The sequence below is a fragment of the Eucyclogobius newberryi genome, unplaced genomic scaffold, assembly GCF_026437365.1.
Source record: "Eucyclogobius newberryi isolate DKJ021-1_F unplaced genomic scaffold, fEucNew1.0.hap1 SCAF_16, whole genome shotgun sequence".
Classification (NCBI taxonomy): domain Eukaryota; kingdom Metazoa; phylum Chordata; class Actinopteri; order Gobiiformes; family Gobiidae; genus Eucyclogobius; species Eucyclogobius newberryi.
In genome coordinates this window covers 11,235,731-11,259,576 of record NW_027315790.1, presented here as the reverse complement: position 1 = coordinate 11,259,576, position 23,846 = coordinate 11,235,731, and the positions used below count along the sequence as shown (strand labels likewise).

Genomic DNA, 23,846 nt, shown 5'->3' with positions numbered 1-23,846 from the left:
AATAAATGTCTTCCATGTTTATATTAAATGTAGGTTTTTCGTTAGAAAGCTAATATCCATAATCAAAACAACACAAGTCTATGCATTGACGTAGACAAACGTTATTGACCCGCAAGGGAAATTACTCGGACACAGTAGCTCACACATAATAACATATCAAAGTGGAAGAATAATTAAAAATAACTAAAGTGGCAAAATATGAAATAAAGTTAAATAATTCATCATTATTGTGTCAAATAATTTGGACACAATAAATGGACTATTTTGGATATGTACAAGAAAAATAAAAGATAATAAATATAAAACATATCTAGGCTGTGTACAAGAGGTGGAGTAAGGAAATACAATGCTAAGATGAAAGTGGTTACTTTGGCATTAGGTCATCTAGGGTGAGTTGTTGTACAGTTGTATGGATTAAGTATATGTAGATGTAGTTCTGTATCGCTCACTGTGGGACAGGACCTAAAGCAGCCTGTCGGAGAATGAGCTCCTCTGCCCCTCTATTGTCTGCTGGAGTGGCTGAGGAGTGTCCATGATAGAGCAGTTTTGACCAGTGTCCTCTGTGACAAACGTCTCCAGCTCACAGCACATTACTTACCATAATCTTACCTATACATATCTGATATGACATATTTAAGACGACTAGATTCACAATACAAATTTGCAGTATTGTACAACTTTCTAGTTCCTTTTGAAAAATAAAAAGGTAATTCATGAGTAAATAAAGATCAGTAAATGAATAAATGTTGTAAATTAGGTACGAGAAGCAGAGGAAAGTTATGTAGTCATTTATTCCCAGCAGGTGGTTGTATACATGTCCAGCATAACGATACTGTGCACAAGAGAAGCTTTGACATTAGGCTGTACATGAACAGTGGTCAACTCTCCTGCTCACTCTCACACAGACACAGACTATGATCAGGCTGTCAGGGACTACAGCTGCTGCTCAAGAGGTTTGTCATAGATCTTCTCTTCTGAATTTACAGTCTACTGACTGTGTGAACATTGTCCTTGTAAACACCACAGAACTACAATGCTGGCTCTTGTGAAATGAGACCAAAACTCCACATTCGTTAAGTTTTCGGAGCCAGAGGCAGGTACAAAGGTGCGTGGTGGTTAAAAAAAAACTACAGACTACACATCGAGCTAGTTCTGTGTTTTCAGTGCAGGCTTGGTCTCTAATATTTGGAACATACGGAGGAATCACAATTGACCCGAGATACAATTTACCCCCTTTCTCGCTTAACATTTTCCACATGCTCTTTTCTAAACAAGCTAACACGTTATCATACACCAGGAAATATGACAACTACAGACCAGCCGTCTTTGCAAAAACAAAACAAAAATGATACACATGCAAGCAGACATTCGGACAATTAAGAGACGTGCAGTTCACGCACAAACACACCATGGGCAACTCAACAGACACTGTACCAAAAAGAGAGTTGGCTAAATAAGACTCCTCCACAGCTCATCCAAGGTGAATGAATACTATGGCAATAAAAAACACATCCACACTCTTAACTTAACAGGAGTAGAGCGACTTATTCCACATCAATAAATCAGGCACCAGTAAAACATGTTTTTTCCAATGTAGTTCCAGTAGTTTATTGAAACTTATCTCCAAATGATCTAGGTTTGTAATGCCATCTGATGGTTATGAAAATACATTCAGATGGGCCTATGCCTTTCTTGGCCAAATACCTTTTAACCAAAAACCCATTTGGTCCACATAATAGTAGGTTCTTCTACAGGTATAAATTACTTTTGTACACTTGTGGCCTTGTACCCCAAAAGTTATCAGGAAAAGGAGGCAGGAGTTTTGAACAAGTCGCTTGTACATGATTGTGCTGAAAGTGAAAAATAAAATACAACTAATGCTGACATGAATGAAAAGCCAGTATGGCACCAGAAACAAGTGAAATGATTGCGACAGCTACAAACACATAAATACTCAACTAAAATAGTAAAAGCTTAAGCTGAAAGACATTTTAAGAATTCAAGAAAAAGTTGGGGGTAAGGCTGGGGTAATAAAATTCACACAATTTTTCGCCATGTGAAATCTACGTGAAACGAATTCATTTGAAAAATGAAGGGTAAAGCACGCAAATAACAACTTCCACAAATTTAGAGAAGAGCCAATTTCTCAGGGGTAAACAATTTTTTTTTTTTAAGACAACCCCTTGTGAATGTGTCAACAGGCAGAATTAAAGTGTACAGTATGCTCACTTCGCATGCCATTTTGCTGTACAAATATCAAATACTGGCCTAGTGCTGGTTGTGTGCATTGTGCAGGAAGGGCAACGAGCAACAAGGAAACTCTTTCTACATTTAACACCATCTCCTTCTCCTGGAGCCTCTCATCTCCCTTTTTAAATTTTACATAAGACAGTATAAAAAAGCAACAACTCAAAACAAAATACACAGAACAGTATATTTTCTTCCTCAACCTCTCCTCTTTAACTAAATCCTTCTGTTAATAAGTGTTTTCAATATGAAACATTGGACACTCCCATGTCAGATTCTAACATTTTACATGGCTTTAGGTCAGTCCCTGCTTTCAGTCAAGCACCCAGTTAAAAAGGGAGGGAGGAGCCTGAAGGGAGAGTAGAGGCGCGTAGAAGGGGACAAAGAGGTTCTTCTTCTCCAAGACAAAGGATGAAGTATTGGTGATGCCATTTGTCCCAAGTACTATTTCAAGATGAGATGGAGTCCTTCACCAGTTTCATCTGAAATGGACAACAAGAGTCCATGACTAAACTAAAAAACACACACACACACACACACACACACACACACACACACACACACACACACACACACACACACACACACACACACACACACACACACACACACACACACACACACACACACACACACACACACACACACACACACACACACACACACACACACACACACACACACACACACACACACACACACACACACACACACACACACACACACACACACACACACACACACACACACACACACACACCTTTGACAGAGCTGATCAAAAAACAGCTCTCATCTGTCAAGTTGTAAACCATCTAAAAACAGACAAAAGGATGAAGTTAAATAATTCAGAAGGCATGAGCCAAATTGTCTTTTTAGTAAACAATGCTTTTCAAATTAGACTAAAATTCCACATAAGATTTAGTGAGAGTAGATGTCACCTGGTCACTGAGCAGGATGTGAATGCCTGTGGGACCTTGTCGGTACACATGGTGAATTTTTTCCAGTGGAAGGCTGCACACGGCTGCCATCTTGCGGATGAGTTCGGCTGCTGTAAGCTCCTCTAGGTACAAAGCGTGATACACTGCAAAGTTCAGAAAGACACAATTAAATATCTATGATATTTGTGACCGGTATGTTCAAGTGGGATGCCAAAACACAGGTGGCATTAGTATTACCGTGTAAACTAGAGGGGACGCTGTGTTCTCCATTTTCATTATTACTGTGTCTTTCCAGCAGAGGGCTCTCCCGAGGCGACTGCTGACAGACATACACAGTCAACCTTGGTCGCACAGACCTGTAAAAACACATGCCTTTAGTCAATATAAGGCCTTTTAAAACACACTAAATAAATGTTTTACCCAGACACACCTTGATTTGAGTGCATTAAACAGTCTGATACCATCTGCTGGACCACAAATCTGGACTAGGTCATCACGAGTTAGCTTCAACAAATCAGAACCTACAGAAGGAAACATGCAGTATAGCTATTGGAATTTGTTTGATTTTAAGATTATCACACACGTGTGATAAAATGTACCTGAGAAATGAGAAAAGAGTCGGGTATAAGAGTTAAAACGGTTTTTCAGCAGCCATTTCTGGGCGTCCTGTATAGAGGCAGTGGGGCTTAACTGCTGCAGGAAAGCACACTGTCAGTGAACCAAAAAAAACAACAAAAAAACACGGTGGTCACATTTGAACTGATGGCACACTTATTTATGGATGTTACAATGTCGATATCATTGCACACATTTGACCACAAACCTCTGAATTGCCATAGCTGCCTGGGTCTGCCTGGTGATTAGGAGAGGACGAGTCACTGGAGAGAAAAAAAGTTTGTATATAATGACGTATTCAATAATGTGTTGAGAGTGAATGCAAACATGCTACCTGTCGGGTACAGAGGATGTTGTGTAAGTGGACAGAGGCGTCGAAGCGAATGAGGGAGAAGGTGCCTGAGTGGGGCTGACATAGGCGTTGTCTGGCCACGGGGAACACTGAAAAGTCAAGTACAAGTCATGTTTGATTACCGTATGTTAAAAACTCAGATGGAGGAGGAGGGGCCTGGGTAAATGTATATTTGGTGATGGAGTACACAGCTTCCCTATGTTAATATTCAAAATATGTCTGCCAATAATTCCTAGCTATGTATGAAACACTATTGAAGGAAAATAACAATTTTTTTCTTAATTGATTTGAGCCAAAAAAAAATAGAGCTTACACTGCCTCGCTTTGCCAGGGAGTCGCCACAGTCAGCGGGAAGTGTCCGTTTACTGGACTTTTTCAGCTCATGGTCACCTCCGTCCTCTATGATGGGCTCAAGCCTCGTCTACACAAACAGAACAAGAAACATAAGAAGTTAACCAATATCATAAACAAATGGCATCATGGCCCAATATTTTTAAGGATTTTAGGGAAAATGTTTTAATTTAACTGCTGAATATTTTTTTATGTGTCGTTAAAAAACATACCATAATCTAGAAGTTAAATCAAATGACTGGAGGCGAACTGCCATTGACTTACATCTTCTATTGACTCTTATTAGAGACCATACCAGGGATATAAGGGAGAAGTCATAATTCAAACGATAAATTGAATCTATGATTCAAAAGTTGAAATAATCTGAAATGACTTTACTGGACAAATTGTTGAATGCAGCCATTTAAATGAGACAGCAGAGACTTTTACAGTGATTAAAACTGACAGCCCCCCAGACTCCAGATTTCTCTGGTCTCTGGTCGCTTATGGCGGAATGAGTTCCTGTGTAAAGGTCCCGGCTCGCAGGGATCTGCTAAGTGAGCATCTGATGTCACCCAATCATAAATGTTTTTTCAATAAATAAAATCTATATTGCACTTGAAATATACTTTATTTTTTCTCAATAAGGCTGAGATCAGCAATTCACCAAAAAATAAATAAAATTCAGCGATTCCAAGTTTGTGGTTCTGTGCAATGAAGCTAAAGCAAAATCTATAGCAAAAGCAAACAGGACAACTTCCGGTTTATAGTCAGCTTTTTTTTGCATTCATTTAACTTATCCGCATTTCTATGCCACATTTTGGCATCTCTTTATGAAATGTATTGAGTTTGGACAATGTTAGATGCATTGTGCAGTGGAAATATAATATTTTGGGTCTTAACGAAAGTGCCATGTATCGATACCCCCCCCCCCCCCCCCCCCAACATGTGTTCATAGTTTTAGACACTGCAAACTAACCTCTGAAAGGATAGTGGTATCATAAGAAGGCTGGTACTTCTCCTTCTCTTGCGCAGTTCGTTTCTCCATTTTTTCCCTGTCCGTCTTCTGTTTACGGTCTGCACCCTTTGGCTAAAACAAACAAAAACTTTCATTCATCAGTTGATGAAGCATGGAAACATTATTTGTTTTAGTAAAATAGTTTTAGGAAACCTTGAAGACTTTAATTTGGCAGGAGGCTGAGTGGAGGTGCTCCGTGTACTCTCCACCGTCTCCCTGTGTGAACGTGTCGATCTGAATCCTAAAGGGGACTCCCTTCTCGCCTCCATGCTTCCTGGGAGTGAATTCTGTGCTGATACAATGTACCTGCAACAGAGTCAGAAGTGCGCAGTTACAGTATGAGCCAGTGTGCAAGGCTGCCCAACAAAGGCTGTAGATAAAATGGGCCTCTACCTGCACAAAAACAGAGGTCCTTTTGTTCAGGTCCCAGAGAAACTCGGCCGCATTTAGCTGGGAGGGGTGAGTCTTTGGCTCCACGATGCCCACTGACATGGGGATATCTGCACCGCACAACACAGAACTGTGATGTTTTCAAATTACAGTTTGAGTAAACAGCCATCAACCTTTACCGATGTCAAGGAGACGGTCGCCAGGACGATTCCACTTCCAACCTTCGAGCTGCTGGTGCTCTGTGTACTGCAGCCGCCGGTCATGAAACACCACTCGTACAGTGCTCTACAAACAAGTCTTTAGCACACCATCCACTCGTCAGGAGCACAACACCAGGCACACTCACCTTCACCAGTTTGTTGTTCAGTTCAGGCAACTCCCCGGGGTTTCTGTTGTCCAACATGCGCACCTCATATGACTGACCTGTGAGGAAGTGTCTTTGTGATTTTTAGTGTAACAACAGAGTAGCCCTATGTTTAACATAATGTAATACATTTTATTTGCAAAGGTGTCGTAAGTGTCAGATCCACATAGATCTTTTGCAGAAAAGCACTTACCTTGGTTCAAGTATGTGAGTGTCTCGTCATGCAGCTTGACAGCTGGAGAGGTGGCGGCGCAAAGCACGTATTGGAATGGGGGATTTTTGGTCTCACTTTCAGTTGGAAGGCTGGAGTCTTCCTGCTTAAAGATGGGCAGCGCCAGCACATCACTGAGGAGCAGTCAAAACAGTGGTGAAAAATGTGAGCATAATAAACAGCCACTTGTTCCATCATGACTAGAAGGTCTAGGTGTTCTTCTAAATTGTAATCATAAGGTTGGTTGTGTTCCAATTATGTATATCTGAGAAGTGGGGAAGTCATATTTAACATAACATTGTTAAAGGGGGTCTATTTGATTACAAGTGAATATCTCCATTGACTAATGAGGTGCTGTATTATACACGCTTAGAGCCAGTACGGGATAAATGATCACATATTATCCCACATTTGGCAGTCCCAGTAGACAAACCGGCCATTCGGAGCTCACCCTGAAAAGCGCAGCAGTGTCACTGGGTACACATTAGAAGAGGCGTGTGATCCTATCTGGATGACATCTAAACCAAATTTAGATCATATTTTTAAATCATCTAAAATGTCCTGTCTGCTACTCAAACTACATTAAAACCATCTCTTACTCATACAACATATCATTAAATTACTTTGTTGATCACTTCCTTCCAAAGGTACCCACACCATGCCAGCCTAGGTATGGTTGCCTGCATCTTGCTGAATGGGGAAATCATCGGTTTCCTGAAACCTGAGGAGGCTGTTGCAGACAAACTGAGACATTCTGTTCCTACCAGCTGCTGAATCCCACCATGTACCCGTCTCAGATAGTGGCACTGACACTAGTGACCCTGAAGCCTCACATGCCATTTTCACAAATTCACACACATCACTCAGACATAAGTAATCCAGCTCTCTTCCATTTACTTCAATTCTTAAGTCACAGACATTATTACAGCACAAACAATAGTTTCCTAGCTTAATTTTGTTTAAGCTTCGGGATAAAATACTAGTACAGCAACATTTACACAACTAAAAGTGGAAATTAGCCCTGCAGGCAACAGGTTATGGGCTGAAAACAAAAAGGAGATGGGGCATTTCTTACTTTTTGTATTTTATTCTATTATAAGACTGTAAACACTTCTGACATTTCACAACATGGGAGTAAGACGCAATAAGAGTAAGAGGCAATATTCAATTGGCAACAGAGACAAAAAATATTTAGTTTAACCATCTCTCAGTTTTGTTTTCACAGGCCTTGCCTATACATCATCAACTTGTTGGTTTCATATTTAACAGACAACAGATTATCGTAAAGCCATGGAAAGTGTGCAGTTTTTGTTCCCGGACACCAGACCCAAAGGTCACCAGACCACTTTGCTCTTCAGTCCTCTGTGACTGCTGTAAGGCTGTATAAGATATAATCTCAAATCCCACTTCATCAACATGTGTGCCTGCCCACAACACCTGCAAAACACAAAGTCTGACCCACAAAGAAATACAAATGATGCTGTGATAATAATGGAGGCCTGTGTATGCTTTTCTCTGTTTAGTTAAAGGAAGCCCCTCTCGTTCATCTCTAACCTCATGCTGTAGGCTCCAGCTCCCAGCTCCTGTCCGATCCCGGACAGACTGGCATCAAAGTCGTGCACGAGTCCCGACTCGATGGTGGCGTCTTCCATCTTCAGGACCCAGGTCATAGGTCCCAGGTCCTTGTCCTCGGATTCTACCTGTAGGGCCGCCAGCTTGCCTCAGGTATGAGATGTCGCCAAAGAAGGAAGTGGCTCTGCAGCTTTCAGGGAGACGCGGAGGGAGGAAAGCTACGCCGCTAACCCTTTAGCTGCTCCTGCACAGACGAAACTGTGCACTTTGCTCAACGCCATTTCTCCAATAAGGGGAACTTTGGTATTTCTGACACGCAGTGCCTCAACTTGTAGAAAGTCTGGAAATAACCATAAGTAAGAATTCACTCAGCAACAATTGTTAGTCGTGACTGAAGATGCGCTATCTAGCTATGAGTTATCTAACTGCTAGCTAGCATACAAAGACAACATGCAGGTTAGTCTGAACACAGCCGCGGCTTTCCTCTCTCACACACCCAACGACGAGGAGCGATGTTAGCCCAACAAAACACAACAGACATACATTATGTAGTTAGGAGTGTAGTTGTCATCTACAGTGGATCCACGCAGTATCTACGGCTGCTGCTATCGTTGTAGCTATGCTAACTAGCATCAACTTCACTTGCTTCGAGTCCGTGATGTCCGTTTAGGAGCTGCTTCCTTCTGTCGCTCCGTGAACCGTCCCCAGCTGCTCTCCTCTTCTCATCGCGACGCTGCGACCGCCACAAAGCCTTTAGCCCACAAAGACAATATCCTTCATCCACCCAAAGAGCACAAAACCAGCCATCAACATGGCCTCCTATAATTCAGACGGACGGTCTGAAGCCTGCGGCTGCCACTACCAGCCTCAGGAAGGATGCCAGGAGCGCAGCCAATCACAGCGCGCCCCTTGTGCCAAGCTCGAACCTTTCAGCCAATCAGCGGCCACCGAGCTTCCGTCATTGTGTTCAAGTCCAGTTCCCAGAAAATACACAAAATCTATCTCCAAACTAACATCAGCACACTTGCACTTCGATGGTCTTTATGATGGCATGTGTTAACTCCTCTACAAAGATACTCAGGTGCGTCAATAAGTTGCTGACGTTTTTAAGATGTTGACTCAAAGCAAACTTAACTTTACAAAACTAATACGTGTGCAGGGTACATACCCGTGGTAGGTGCTGTCTCCATATTTTTCTGCTGAAGGACGGAAGTTTTCCGTATAAGGGTGATAGAACAACATTATGTCCCACAACAGATGTCCCTCACACCGCAGCCCAGAGTCGACCCAAACCGGTACCAACAAAAAAATCCATTATTGTCATTTTGACTTTGATCGTGACTACAGTATATTGTGCGAGACCTGTCCACTGCACTCCGATCAATGATTATCCTGCAGTCCTCGATCCCTGAACTGTGCCCCTCTCTCAACACGCACACGCGCTATTTTGGCCCACTGGACACGCCTTGTGATTTCATTACCCACTCTTGCCCCATTTGACGTTTCAAAACATCCATTGGCAAATTATTACATAAGTGGTGTTTTAAACTAAATCGAAGCACGTAAAGGCACTAAGATGCTGCATATTTTAATTGGATTTAGAACACAAAAAACTAGAGACACGAGTCTAGTAGGTCCAGTCTCTTGTACAAAGTGTCAGGGACTTTCTGCAGTTGAAGCTAAAATTAAAGCCCAGTCAACAGATGCATACATGAAATTTAGCACCTGGATCTGAAATAACTGTTGCTTAAGGTGAAAACGCTGTATTTTACGCTACAGTCCTGGTTTGGATTAACACCAGGTCCTACCTACACTTTGCATGCTCACTTGTGACAGAGCTCTGCACCGTCAGTCTATATAAAGAAAGTACTCAAAGTTTTGTGCAAAAATGTAACCTACAACATTCCCTCCTAGGGCTCCAACTCCCTTCTGGAGGGTGTAAGAGGTGAATGCAGTGATTTCAATTGTAAATCCCTTGATACTAAAAAAATAAAATAAGAGAATGATACATAACGCATCATTATCTGTACAAGTTCTTAAGTTTATTGTAAGCACTGCTTTGTAAATGCACAGAAGAAACAACAATAAAAACTAGAACAAGTTTTGGAACAACGTTACAAGGAAAAGATAGAAAGGGTGACAATGACAGTGAGTTTCAGAACTGTAAATTATACATTTCTGCAAATAAAGCGTGAGACTACAGCACACGCATCAGAATAAAAAATAAAATCAATGGGAATAGGTGGCAAACACCCCCCCCCAAGAGACTAAATGAATGAGTTATTGGATATTCCTTTTCAATATCATATATAGACACATCTGTTTTGTGATAATAAGCCATGTCCTGTCAAACTTCATGTTATACGCTGCACGCACCAATTCTTTTTTTTTTTAAAAATGCACAGACTTCATGAGTTGGAGTAACAGGGGGCCACATTTTATTCTGAAATGGGCAGACAATGTTCACAATAATTTAAACCTGCCATATTTTTCAATAGTATCCAAATAAAATATTTTATTCATGCATAGCCAAGCACATAACATCTGCTTCTGCCCATGTATTGAAAATGCTATGAGCAGGACGAACCAATGTCACACTGCGTTGGTGCTATGAAAATTTGGTCGTACCGTTAATCAGCACCTTTTGGAAAAAGTAAAGAAAAGCTTTTGAGTGTGTGCTAAAAATACACACTTCTAAAACTGCTGCAGTGGACATTCAGTGTGTAAAATTAATCCAAATATGACAATGTAAATTTACAGTCTGTTCTACCTGGCCCCACTTACGCATTGCTCGACAACAAAAAATACAACACTGTTTGCGTTGTTATAGCCCACTACTCTTCAACAAAGAACCACACTTCCTGTTGACTTTGCAACAGTTTGTAGAAGATGTTCAAATCAGAAAGGCAGGGAGGATGTACATTTCTTGAAGTAAAGGAAAGACAAAGGTGTCTTTTACTCTAAAAAGTTTTTGAAATCCGGAGAAATCCTCAGATGTGTTCCTCATGGGTGCTACAGCTCCCATTCAGCATGATAGGAAATGTATTTGGACTGCATGTACCTACAGAGCAAGGTGGATGAAGCAGTTTGCTCAGTCTAAGAGTTAAGTTCATGTTTGGTGGGCAGAGTTGCGGTGTTATGGTTGCTCTGCGGAGGGTGCCGTGTCACCTATAGGCCTTCTGACGTGGGTTCACTCCCGCTGGAGCCGGACTGGGCACGCTTGATGTAGAGATTCAACAACTTCAGCTAAAGACAATAAACAGAAAGGAACATAAATGTTATTGCAGAGTTCTACACGGTAACATGCCAAATTACTCATGACTGTAATAACTGTAGTTCATGAGTTCAATAGATCGTACCTTGCTGCTGGAGAGTTGACTGAGGTGAGGTTTGAGGTCCTCACCGATCACTGCATAAATTGCCACCAAGCAGAACACACATGCTTTCCTTACGCTGCTCTCGGAGTTGTCATAACCCTAATTGATCAGATGTAACCAGTTAAACCAACGAAGAATGAACAAATTCACAGATGACACTTGAGAGTTGAACGTCACCTGTATGAGTCCTGGCACCATCTCCGGCAGCATCGATATCAGGCCTTCTCTAGGAATCCTTTCAACTACCTTTGACTGCATCTTAATGGCAGCTAAATTGATGGGATAGTCTGCAGACTGAATGATGGGACACAACACCTTGATACATTGGTCTGGACTAATGGACTGAGCCAAAATGGCTGCCGTCTCCTCGGCGGCCTTTACCACCTGCAAACACACAATATTCAACAACATCAGTATCAGTAACAGAATGTTATTTAAAATTAGGACTGGACTGTCATACTAAAGTTAACGATAATAATGCGTTAATTAACTGTGCTCTACAAATACATTTTTATTGATTTAAATGAATTTACACATCAAGTCCATCAGTGTGACCACACAGGCAGGTTTTGTTTTTGTTGCAGTTGTTGAGGCACTGCACTCAACTCCAGAACTCTAATATTCCCATCCCACCTCGCAGAGCAAAGCAAAGCCGTAGCCTACCCCTCTCTGCCGAAGTCCACGAGCGTCACTACGGAAAAAACCAAAGAAGCCGTGGAGATCTATAGCCAAACACAGCATGTTCCACGACAAAACAAAACCCGTGTGAACGCTAACACTAGTGAAATATTTAACCAAACTACAACAGAACACTTGTGAACTGCTGGTGCAGCAAAAGGCCGTGAGCCCACTAAACCTGCTGATTGGTCATGTACATTTTTACACTTTTAAATAGTGTATTGTATGAAATAATAAAAATAACAGTTATAAAATTTATTTTAGAATAAGTGCATAATTACTTGCAAAGAGTGATTAATCTGAAAATGTTTTTATGGATTGAGAGCATTATTGTTCCATTCTAAATGTTACCTCCTTGTGTGGGTCTTTGTGCGCCTCCAGGGCCTTCATAATAGTGAGCTCTGCATAGTTTTTGAATCTCCAGGGCTGCTTGTTGAGAATCTCACTCAGAACTCGTAGAGCGAGCGTTCGTATCAAATGCTAAAGGGCGACATAAGAGGTGGCAGGGTAAAGTGAAATCATTCCTATGGTATAGTCCAGACATTGTCGTTTGGGTGAATTTCTATACCTCTTTGTCAACCATAGTCTCAAGCAGAAGCAACAAGATGGTTTTGAAATGTTCGTCCCAAACCTGCAGGGTATTATCACGTATGAGCTTAAGCAGTTCACACAGTGCTGCCTTTCTCTCTTCTATCCGCTCATTGTGGTTTGAGAGCTCTTTCAACAGCTCCGCAACTAGTTCAGATTGATCCAAACTGCCCTCTGTGAAAAAAGAGAAAAGATTTGATTATATGATTTTGCAATAGTTTTTAAATAACTGCAGTATTTTTGAGTTGTGCACTACAGTGTACCATGTAGCTCAGAGTCGTCCAGGCTGGTATGTTTGCGGCTGTGCTTAATAGGGGAGTCAGAGAAGAGCTCGCGTCCCCCTCGAGGGCTCGACGAAAGCAGAGAAGTGTTGAGGAGAGATGTTTTGTTGTCCAGAGCCATGCGTCCGCCTTCCACAGAATCAGAGGCTCTGCAGTCACTTCCGCCCTAAAATCAATTTACAACACAGATATACTTTATGAATACTGATGTTTCCAATAAACAAACTTTTGATGGAAGTTACAAGTTACAAGAAAGTGCGTGATTCTAAATGCTAAATTTGTTTTAAACCTGTGAAAACAGACCAATTCTTAATATCTTATTTAGTTTACAGTAAAACTAAAAGGTAGTAGTTTGTTGCATCGGGTGAACTCCAACTGGCAGACGACATGTAGGTGGCTTGGATTTCATAGTACACCATGTCCGGAAAAGGGGCTCAGGTTGATGTGAGAGACTGCAATCGGACCTGACGTGAGGCCAAAGACCATCAATTTGGACTGTTTCGACCAAAGCAAAAAACTGGAGCACTGGTTGTAAAACACTATTTCAGATACCATCCAGATGATGATTGTATGTCGACTAGATGATGGGTTATTCAACTCTTTAGTGAGCCAGTTTAAGTGGTTGCATTGATTTTTACTTACTTCATCCCGCTGAACTGGATCATTCATGTCCTCTTGGCTGCGAACGCTAAAGTTCTGAATGGCTTCAGTAACACCTCTCAGTGAGCTGTAGATGTCCTCAGAGTTCATATTTTCGGTGTCATAGTCAAATGCACTAAACCCAGAAAGTACAAATCCAGTTACTTTTCAAGTGTTTTTCAAGTGTAGATGATGTGAAAAATACCTTGGTGAAGGGGTATTTTGAGAGGTGTTTGTGGGCGATGTGACCGGGCTCGACCAACTGGCTGGAGATCTGGGTGTATGGCGAGTGAGGGGGCTGCCAATCTGTGCCTGAGAGGTCAAGATTGTTTTAATAATCCAAAATATTACAGACTGCCAAGTGTCCATGTTAGAATTGGGGGAGGAGTTCTATCACATATCCAGTGTGCTGATATCCTCCCAGACAAACGCCAAATAGACATAATTTACAGCGGAGAAGCAACTAAAACATCCTTTGTGTTTAGCTGGACAGTAAAAAAGGGGTTGAATAAGGTTTCAAGAAGAAACCGATGCATTATTTTTATATATTTTAAGCCTCATTAAGAGTCAACGGCAGAGGTCAATGTCAATTACTTTATGATTGAATGAGATGCAGCTCTTCCGTTATCTTCTATTTATTTTACCTGTGCTGCATTGCCAGTGTTCTTTAGATGATTTTGAAGCAGTTTTGTGGCTCCATCCTGAAATGTTTTGGGCAGAGCGGCCAGCAGCATGGTGAACTCAGGGGTGTTGAGCTGGAACAGGGAAATCAGCACCGCCTGAGCTGCCTGAACACACACAAGAGACATTATATAAAGTTTTCAATCACAGAGGAATACGTCTCCTTGGTTTGGACTTACCTTTCGGACTTCTGCACTCTTGAGGTCAGTGGTCCAAGTAATGAGCCTGGACACAGCCAGCCTCGTCTCACTTAAGTTCACAAAGTCGGGCGCTTCCATCTGTAATGTCAGCGTCTCTATGTACTTCAGAATAGCCACCTTTACCTGCAACCGAGCATGTGAAAGAACTATCAGGATGGGCCCTCTCATAAAACGCCCCTATTAATAATGACTGGTAAAACAAACAAGCATGAAAGGTGTCTGATTCACACAGCCAAATGTGCGTTTGTCAGATGGATGAAACAATAGAAGACTGCAGAATGTTCATGCTTTGAAAAAGTAAATTATTGAAATAACAAATGAGAGCAAAGAAAACAACAAACATTGTAAATGGACACGGCAGGCTCCAAAACTCCACAGATGACTCCTGAACTGTACATTCCCTCCAATAAACGTTTTAATGTTTGACTACAAAGACACCTCAGAGTGTTCTCCAAACCACTGAGATGCATTGTGCCACCGGGGCACAAATTGCTCCCCCCGGAGCGCACTGACCTGGGAGGACTGGCTCCAGGCTGCGGCCTGCTCGTCTAGAGAGCAGGCGTGGCGCCGCGCTCTAGGGGGAAACAATTTTACCCTGGCCCCTCCCCTGCCACGCCCGCAACACGAGCTCTGCCCAGGCTTCAGAGAGAAAGAGGAGAAGCACCGTGTCAATCAACGCGAAGATAGACAGACCTAAGGCCAAGTGTGACTATCAGGTGCAGCCAGGTTAAAAAGAGGGAAGTAAAGGGGTTAAAAGGGATGTAGGTTTAAATCAGTAAAAAAAAATAAAAAAAAAAATAAAGAAAATATTTGCAGAAAGTGGCCATTCCCATTTGTAAATTACCAAAGTCAGTAAACATTGCGGTTAGGGAATTAATGCACAGGTGCAATAAGTATAAGAGGGAGGAAAGCTAAATGAAGTCATACAAATGTAGGGAGTGATAGATCATAAATCTAAAAAAAAAGAAAGAAAAAAAAGATGGAGGACAAGGAAAGAAAGCAGAGTCAAAGTGGACAGCCCGAGATCATAACAGCAGCTAACCAATCACAGCCCAGGAGTCGGAGTGGGGTTTTGGGGCTCAGCAGCAACAGCACCAAGTTAGTTTGAGCAGTTTTCATAATAACCAAATACTGCCATCTCTGCTAACATAAGTATAAAAGAAATTACCTTGAGGTTTGGAGTCTGTGTCTGGTCCACAGTGAACCGCATAAGTATTGTAAACTGGACATCATTGGGAAAACTCTCTCTGAAAAAAGAATAGTTCACATTAATATGAATCTGAAATAAATATCCACCTACCCCTACAATAAAGCAGCACATTATACAATAGCAAAAACAAATAGAATATTGACACCTGGTCACATATCATGAACTTGTAATTTGATCGCATGCTTAATATATTTTTTGATTGCAGTTTCTGTGTGTGGCCCATTTCTCCAAAGCAGAGTGAAAAGAACTTGGAGATTAAAACTAACCGTGTGACATCCAGTGCCCTTTGAACTTTGGCCTGTACGGAGCCGAGGAGGTCAGCCCCCATCTTCTTGAGCAGCTGCGTGAGCAGGACAAACAGCCAGTCTTGCAGGTCTTCTTTATGCACCTGGATGAAATCTACCAGAGTCTCCAGGAACATACTGAAAACCTGGATATGTAAAACACACAGCGTCAGAAGCAGCAGATTCAGCACAGCAGTAACCACACCGCACACGGACACACCAGGCACTGCAGCGCATCAAGTGAACAAGCGGTTAGTGGTTATTCACTCAACAGCAACCAATAAACTCAAACCCAATCACCAAAAATGTATCTCAGTTTGAATTCTTGCAATAAATTAGACGATTAAAAATTCCTGACTCCAAGTCATAAATTAATATTTAAAAACATTAAACCAATTCAATACATTCAAGCATAAAATCAGGTTAGTATGTGAGTGCTATGAAGCTGATTGGTAACTTGTCATTAACTTATTGCTAAAGAATCTTTGATCAAACAAATTGAGGCCAAACTTACTCTCTAGAGAGAGTTCCAAAGTTGGGTTGCATGGAGGAGAGAGAGACATGACTGTTAGCGTTCTGACACCGTAAAAGTAAAATCTGTAGTCCTGAAATCTGATGCTCAAGTGTAAGATGTAACCATAAAGCACTTTCAACATTTGAAATGATTAAATCATCACAAGAAGACAATGCTGTGGGGCATAAGGAGGAATGCACTGATGGTCCACCATGAGATGAAATACCTTGAAGGACGCCGAGCTTATACCGGATTCTGCCGTGCCGTACACCCTGCCGGAGTCTCGCTGAAAGTATTCAAATCATCAAAGAAAGAAAAAACGAACAACGAAAACGAGGCTCACGCAATTAACGACGAGTTTGAGGCAACGGTGCTCAAAGAGTTAGAAAAGTCTAACCGCAGCTGGTTAGATACAGTTAGGAGCCAGCCCAATCGTGCGTGTGTTTGTGTGTGATGTCGCCTGAACGGTAGCGAGTGTCGGCAAAGAGATGCACGGTGACAGATCAGTCCCAGAAATCGGCGAGAGGTGAAATCACTCTGCGCGACATGCCGTTAGAAAAAGGACTCAGCGATCTGCATGCCTGATATGGTTTATATCTGAGCAGGTATTTTTAGTTTTTTGTTTTGGCAGAATCCGGTAAAGTGAAAGAGTGATATGATCATATGAAGTGAACTCCAACAAGGAAAAGAGATAATGGGATAATAAAATGCGTGCGTCAGATTGTATGTTGCATGCAGCCATACCTTGCTATGAGGATCAGCAAACATTCTTGTGAAAATTTCACATAGTCTCTTCAATTCTACCCGACTGTCAAGAAAAATATGGGATTAAATTAACACAAGTTATAACAGCAACAAGAGAGGAAATGTATCTATATCTGTGGCTGACCTGAGAGTGCGCTGGTTCTTGAGCAGAGCTTGTAAACCCAAAAGACCCTCCTTTCTCTCAGACCAGTTAGCGCTAGCACATCGGTTCAGCACCTGAGAAAAAAAACATGACAATCCTGAGTTTTGACAAAGGGCTCATTGACCGAACTTTATTTTCACATTCAAGTTATTTTTGCCATCTTTTCCCTTTCAAATACTAAGAAAACAATCAAACACACAGCAAAAGGTGAGGGATACATATTCATTTGGCATAGAAACTTCACTTCATCCTTTACATCTACCTTCCCAAACATCCTCTCACAGGCAGCATTGTCCATCATTCTCACACATTTTTAGTGTAGGAGTATTCAATTCCTTCCACACAATTTGGGACATCATCCCTCGCCACCACAGACATTGTTTGATCAATTTTTCACTGTCGCCTTCAGAGGCAACTGTTGAATTGAATTGCATACGTAACTTTGTTCCATGTGATCATCTTCAAATGTAGAATTTAGACCTTTTTCCCATATAGTTTTGAGACTTCCTCGCGTTTTTATGGCACATACCATTTTGAAGCTTTGCCAAGTAAAGGGAGTAATTGCAGAAATGTCTCCCAAGTTTTTCATATGATAGCTTTAATTTTCCCTTTAAACAATCTCTTACTTGAGACTAAGTTCCTCTAGTCTAGATTGAATTTTTCTTTGACGGCACTATAGGACGTAGTAGTCTCCTTGAAATAAATCACCAATCCTCCTAAAACCTTTCTGTAACCATATTGTGAGGAAAGTTTGCATTTTTTATAACCTTCAGCTGTGGAATCTTCGTAAATTTAAAAAAAATGGGATTTGATTTCTTGGTTGGCAGAACTTATTGATATTGATTCAGGGGTTTACCACCATTCCATGACAAAACAATTAAAAAAATCATATTATACCGCAATATTATGTGCTTTGGAATAAATATATGGTTTTAAAGTAAAATAGTTATATGTACCTTTCCCCACAGTGTTAAATTAAGTTTTTTTAAATTCAGTATACTTACATTTTGTTGAGCAGTTTTTTTAAAAATGATCTCGAGTCAATACCAAAATACCACCTAAATACTGTATAAGAGTTTGTGATCGCTTCCTTTTCTGTACACACCTGTTTATTAGATCTCTCATTTCAATCAGCAGAGGTTCCAAAGAAAATAGAGAACAAAAGCAGTGACAAAGTTGACCTGGAAATTCTCCTAAAATGGTGCTTTAGTTTTTTTTGTTTCCAGGACTGTATTTCTGACTCCTAATCATTTGACAGCTAACAAGCCAGCCATTGAAAATGTCCATCATAAGACGAGTTGGCACGTCTTCTAACTCATGGTTTTACTCAACAGGCTTTGAAATTGATTAAAGTGACTAACCAAAGGCAAATTGGAAGAATTTTGTAGATTGGAAACCAGCTCAATGTACACGAGTATCTCCTCTAAAACTGTGCCCTCACGAAGAAATCCATAGTTCAATCGTTACTCTTATTTTTTGCAGTTAAAAAATACAATGAGATAATTGGTGTTAAATAAAATCAACAAATTTTATTGAATGATGAAAAACCCTTTAAAAAGCAGTGAGGATTTTAGTCATGCGTCTTTACAGATTATATTTAAATGCACTGATACTGGCAAGTATCAGTATTTTAGTTCACTGTCGCAGCACACTGAATGCCCCTCACCTCAGCCACGTCCTCAGTCTGCCTCATGTATGTGGGGATGGCTCCTCCGTTTCTGGAGCTGTACGAGCGCTCGGAGCAAGCGCTGGAAGCATCGCTGTTTGCATCGTCATCCGAGTACATGCTGTAGTTCTCGTAGCGCCGCCTTGCTGGCTTCTTCTGCTGGAGTTCAACAGAAACAAGGACTTGATAGGAAACTATTGTGTTCATTTGACAAAATATAACTACGGTTGAAAATTAAGGTGGAGGGCCTGGTTTGTAAGAAGTATCTGCTATATAAACACAGAGCCTATATTCACATGAATATATATCCACAACAATATAATTAATATGGTTGTTTTTTCCCCCCCCTCTTTATTATTAAAATGTGGTTTTAAACCACAGGCACAAATTCTGTCTGTGAAACTGAAGGAAATCTAAAATTTATACGACAAGTTTATGAACCCAATCCCTGTCATAACATTTGTGGATTGGACATTTCTTCTTACAAAAATAAAATTGAGTTATAAAGGCCCTGCCCTCCATCTGAAATTATTATATCAATTTCTAGAATGCTGCGAACGCAACCTATTGATTTTTATAGACCCTTTCAATGTGACGTCAGAGATTTAAAATACCAGAATAGAGGCAAAAGTAATAATAATATAATGTAACATAATATTTAAATGTCAAGAGTTTTAAGTCTTTACAACAAAACAAACTACACTTTGAATTTGCAAAGTAGAACTGTAGAACACACAAAGTAGAATTTGTGATGAAGTATGTAATATATGTAGATAAAATGAGGTGTGCAAGATTTCTACAAGCAGAGAAAAGCTATGTATCTATCATAATTTCTTGTTAAATAAACAAATAATGCAAAATACAATTGTAAATGTTTTTAAACCAGGCTCTGATATCCCTCACATGTATCAGAGTGGTTTTCATTTGCCCAAAGCATCTCAATTACTGTTAGTCTTATCCCAGTTTCTTCATTGAAATCACATTATGCTTCACTTCACTTTTGCCTCATTCCAGAAATAAGAATGTTTTTGTTTACACATGTTTGAAGGGTCTATACTAGAAAGGTGTAGACTAGAGACATGCAGTAACAGAGGCACACAGGTATGAGGCGGGAGAATAGGCTGACCTTGGACCGCATGTCTCCCAACAGCTGACAGCGTTAAACAGAGGTAGAAGTGAGGGTTAATTTACAAAACACACACAACTCTGTACTCACTCCTGTCACTAAATTGAACTAAATAATTATTTGCGTGTGTCATTACCAGTGCATCTGCAAGAGCTTCCTCCACGTCTGAGCCGGTGTTCAGGACCCGCATGGCGCTGACCGAAGACGAGAGGCGGCTGGACTGGCTGATCCCAAACCCTGAACCTAGATCAAGAGAAACACAAGTGTTACAAGAGTAGAAACAATCACGCTCAATCCAGACACGCATTCTACAATTTCCCATGAGCCTTTGCTGCAATGAGATGGCCTGTTAGAAGGAACTGAGGATAAAGAATGAGATTAAACTGAAAAAGAAACAGGAGCTCCATGGACACAAAGGTAAATACTGAATAATTAAAAAAAATGATAAAACTGACAGTGACTCAAATGTGTGGAACCATGCATTTCCACTGGAGGGTGACCTGGAGGAAAAAAACAACCATAAAAAGAAAATGGGGAGAGGAACATGTTGATAAATTATGCAGGTGGAAAAAAATAAATAAAAAGACGATAAAAGCAGGTGAGTGGGTAAATTACGGAAAAGGAAGGTACTCAGCCTTCACCTGCTGCCCCGAAATTGTCAGGTGCGTGGAGAGCCCCGGTGGAGCGAGAGTAGCTCCGTGTAGCTGCAACCAAGATTAAAACATACACACCGCAGAGTTTTAACAAACGCACAAAAAGAAGGAAGAACAGTAGAATAAATCGGCAGCTACTGCCATTTTATTTATTTATTAGGGCAATGTACAATTACAAAAGTAGAGATGCTTGTACCAGAGAAAACTTTCTAATCTGGCTCATCAGAAATGTTGAAATTGTGAGCTTGGATTGGTCAGTACCTTCTGCTGTGAAGCTAGAGAGCTAGACATTAATCCACCGAGTGAAATCTTCTGGTCAGATCCATGGTAAAACAGGCTATAATAATTTTGAAAATACTGCAAAAAGTAAAAGTTGTTCAAATGTCAAAAGTATTAGCACATGTAATACTGTGAAAGAAATCGAAATGAGGTATAACTTGTTGAAATCGGTTAAAGCGTTAAGGAGTTGAAACGCGCTGAATGGAAAATATAGTGCAGATTGATCATTGAGTGTCTGCGTCATTACGCAGACACTCAATGATTTAAAACCAAATTGAAAACCCTCACATCACGCATGCTTGAGTGGATTTCATGTTTGCCAGGCTCCATGTGTACCTGGCAACAGTGTCGCGAGCACTTCTGGCTCTCAACAATTTGCTGAATGTCTTTGCCTCTCATATCCCCCAGAGAAGAACTCAAACCTACACGTTTCAGAATTCTTCTATAGGGGAAAAGTTTAAAATACTAAAATAAAATCTCAATTATTTATAATTTGCGATGCAGAATATACTACTACTACTAATACAATGTATATACAATAGGCCAGGGTTACTGTGAAAACATGTGTATTTATATAACAACACACTGTGAGCTGCAACTGCTGACTCAGCCCAGACAAACCAGCCCAGAGGGGAAAGACGCAGCAGGAAGTGCAAACACGGCAGATACCTGAAAGTGACTCAAATTGTGTCGGTGCCCAAAAAAAAAAAAAGACTTGCTGCTTTGTGATGGCTTGACATTTCTGTTCAATGTATACATCCGATTTAGCTGCTGGCAGTTAGTGTTTTAGAGAGATTTTCTATGATTTCCTTCAGCCTGATGAAAAGTACTTCTTTCTAATCCTGTTTTAAATCTTAATCCCTGTTTGGCACGTGTCCACTCCAACTACTCACCCAGAGGTGTGAAGGAGCGAATCGGGCTGGTGTCCCGACTGCTCTCCCTGCTGGCATCTCTGCTGCAACCCTGACTCATACTGGGCCGCGGGATACGGCTTCCCCGAGCTAACGCCACACAGGAAAAGAGGAGTGGGCACAAAGAGTTGAGGCCACGAGGAGTGGAGGAGAAAACGAAAGTAAGAATACACACAAAGACAAAGACGAGACAAAGTTGGCGGACAACAGAAGAGACTCAGACAAATGAATAATGACATAAGACGAGAGAACGATGAGAGAATAAGGTTGAATGACTGACAGTGAGGCACAGGGCTCCTGGCCAAAGTGGGTGATTAAATGTATACATGATGGTGGAATAAAATACCCATTTTATATTAAATTATGCTAATAGGGCCTACGTAATGAGCCTGTAATGCTACACAACTCCAGAGGTCGGGTGAGGTCATTTTAAAGGGGGCATTTTACCATGGCTGTAATCCAAGTTTTGAAGTACTTGTTTAAAAAATTACTTCAAGTGCTGCTAAGGTGGCTAAGGTGGCAACACACATGCCAGGCTTTATGTGCGGCCAGTCGCAGTGTTGTGAGTTCGAATCCCGAATCCAACAGTTTACTGTATGTCCTCCCTTCTCTCTCATCCCAATTTCACGCTCAGCTGTCCTGTCTAATAAAACCTATGGGCCAAAAAAAAGAAGATAAAGAACAGTTGCAATCTAATTTGAATCAATTTCCTAATTTTTCTTGTGAATTTATGTTTATATTTCTGTTTGGTCAAAGCTGGGGCTGGAACACAAAACCTTTACGCACATTGTCACAATCAATGTGCTAAAAATAATAATAATAATCCCTCAAACCATAGGAAATTACTTGGTACGTGGTGGAGTAGAAAGTTCCAATACCTGCTCTCAAGTGTAGTGAAGTAAAAGTAAATAGTACAAATATCTTTTTGCTTTATTTTCACTTTTATACTGTTACTTTCAACCACTGGAAAGGCCGATTTGTATGTCTTAAGCTAAAGGTAATTGTGCTATAAATTGGCGAGTGAAGTTATAACTTTTAGTTTGATTTATGACTCTCTATCTGGAAAGATTAAGATGCATCTAGAAGGACACCCAAGCCCTGGTTATACATAAGAACATACATAAAAAGAAACTCATGCAGTCAAATTTTGCACACATTCCAGACAAAACAGGAGAAAGTATCTTCATGAAATTGTGAAATCATGAATCAGTGAAGGACAAGGATCAAGGATTGGCATCGTTAACATAGACATCGCAATCAACGCTTGTTCATTGCTCCAATTGTCAGCGCCAGCATCTACCTAGCCAATCAGCATTAATCACACAGCCCAGATGAAGCTTAGCCGATCCCGCTAACAGTTTCATTCAAAGACCATGGAGTGCAAGTTAGCACAGACAGTGAAGGTTTGGACAATGCTGCTGATCATTGGCAACCATCATCACAGCCAAACAGCCACGGACGTACAAGAAACTGGTTCAACGAGGCCGTGAGTTGATGGCGAGATCAAATTGCAGGATGGTGTTAGAAAATGACATTGTGAAGGGGATATTAGTTGTTACAGATTGGTTGTGCAGGTGACTTTCAGGATGGATCCTTACCTCCTCTGCTGGCCCCGTTGTAGATGGAACTACTAAGGCTGGAGGGAGCTACAGGGGAGGAACAGGACGCACCAGAACACAAAGGGAGAAGGGAGAGAGCGGTGAGGTCTTTCTACCTTTAACATAAAGACATTTGTGCTAATCAAATGTGTTAAATATCAGTGCTTCTCAAATTAAGGCAAGATAAACCCTGTAAGTTCTGTAGGAACTAAACATT

At 41.0% G+C, this 23,846-nt stretch overlaps 2 protein-coding genes across 5 annotated transcripts in view; both read right to left on the bottom strand.

Moving 5' to 3' along the window:
* Positions 1-1,582: 1,582 nt before the first annotated feature.
* On the bottom strand, positions 1,583-9,331 carry ubp1 (upstream binding protein 1). Of its 4 annotated transcripts, none has more exons than XM_072447507.1 (17): positions 8,581-8,997; positions 8,020-8,377; positions 6,448-6,599; positions 6,237-6,313; positions 6,070-6,175; positions 5,894-6,000; positions 5,654-5,806; positions 5,462-5,572; positions 4,466-4,573; positions 4,135-4,241; positions 4,009-4,063; positions 3,785-3,878; positions 3,616-3,706; positions 3,423-3,541; positions 3,186-3,328; positions 3,008-3,059; positions 1,583-2,729 (listed from the first exon to the last, which is right to left on the bottom strand). In XM_072447507.1, exons 2-17 carry the CDS (start codon positions 8,133-8,135, stop codon positions 2,692-2,694), a joined length of 1,629 nt encoding a protein of 542 aa, XP_072303608.1. In that variant the 5' UTR covers positions 8,136-8,377; positions 8,581-8,997; the 3' UTR covers positions 1,583-2,691. The 4 variants fall into 4 exon arrangements, with proteins under 4 accessions (XP_072303608.1, XP_072303605.1, XP_072303606.1 ...); XM_072447504.1 differs by having other exon boundaries at positions 3,785-3,893; positions 8,581-8,995; XM_072447505.1 differs by having other exon boundaries at positions 3,785-3,893; positions 8,684-8,995.
* Positions 9,332-10,057: 726 nt separating this feature from the next.
* The window catches only part of clasp2 (cytoplasmic linker associated protein 2), a 42,467-nt gene continuing 28,678 nt past the window's right edge, over positions 10,058-23,846 (bottom strand). The window contains exons 24-45 of the mRNA XM_072447503.1: positions 23,630-23,677; positions 22,014-22,121; positions 20,830-20,892; positions 20,325-20,431; positions 20,189-20,212; positions 19,063-19,221; positions 17,379-17,470; positions 17,234-17,297; positions 16,716-16,775; positions 16,490-16,492; positions 15,958-16,121; positions 15,650-15,728; positions 14,461-14,604; positions 14,245-14,388; positions 13,806-13,912; positions 13,604-13,736; positions 12,944-13,127; positions 12,661-12,854; positions 12,444-12,572; positions 11,592-11,798; positions 11,397-11,513; positions 10,058-11,283 (exon numbers count right to left, since the gene is read on the bottom strand). Coding sequence (XP_072303604.1) covers positions 11,206-11,283; positions 11,397-11,513; positions 11,592-11,798; positions 12,444-12,572; positions 12,661-12,854; positions 12,944-13,127; positions 13,604-13,736; positions 13,806-13,912; positions 14,245-14,388; positions 14,461-14,604; positions 15,650-15,728; positions 15,958-16,121; positions 16,490-16,492; positions 16,716-16,775; positions 17,234-17,297; positions 17,379-17,470; positions 19,063-19,221; positions 20,189-20,212; positions 20,325-20,431; positions 20,830-20,892; positions 22,014-22,121; positions 23,630-23,677 — 2,408 coding nt within the window. The 3' untranslated portion in view covers positions 10,058-11,205. The remainder of the gene's footprint in view (positions 11,284-11,396; positions 11,514-11,591; positions 11,799-12,443; positions 12,573-12,660; positions 12,855-12,943; positions 13,128-13,603; positions 13,737-13,805; positions 13,913-14,244; positions 14,389-14,460; positions 14,605-15,649; positions 15,729-15,957; positions 16,122-16,489; positions 16,493-16,715; positions 16,776-17,233; positions 17,298-17,378; positions 17,471-19,062; positions 19,222-20,188; positions 20,213-20,324; positions 20,432-20,829; positions 20,893-22,013; positions 22,122-23,629; positions 23,678-23,846) is intronic.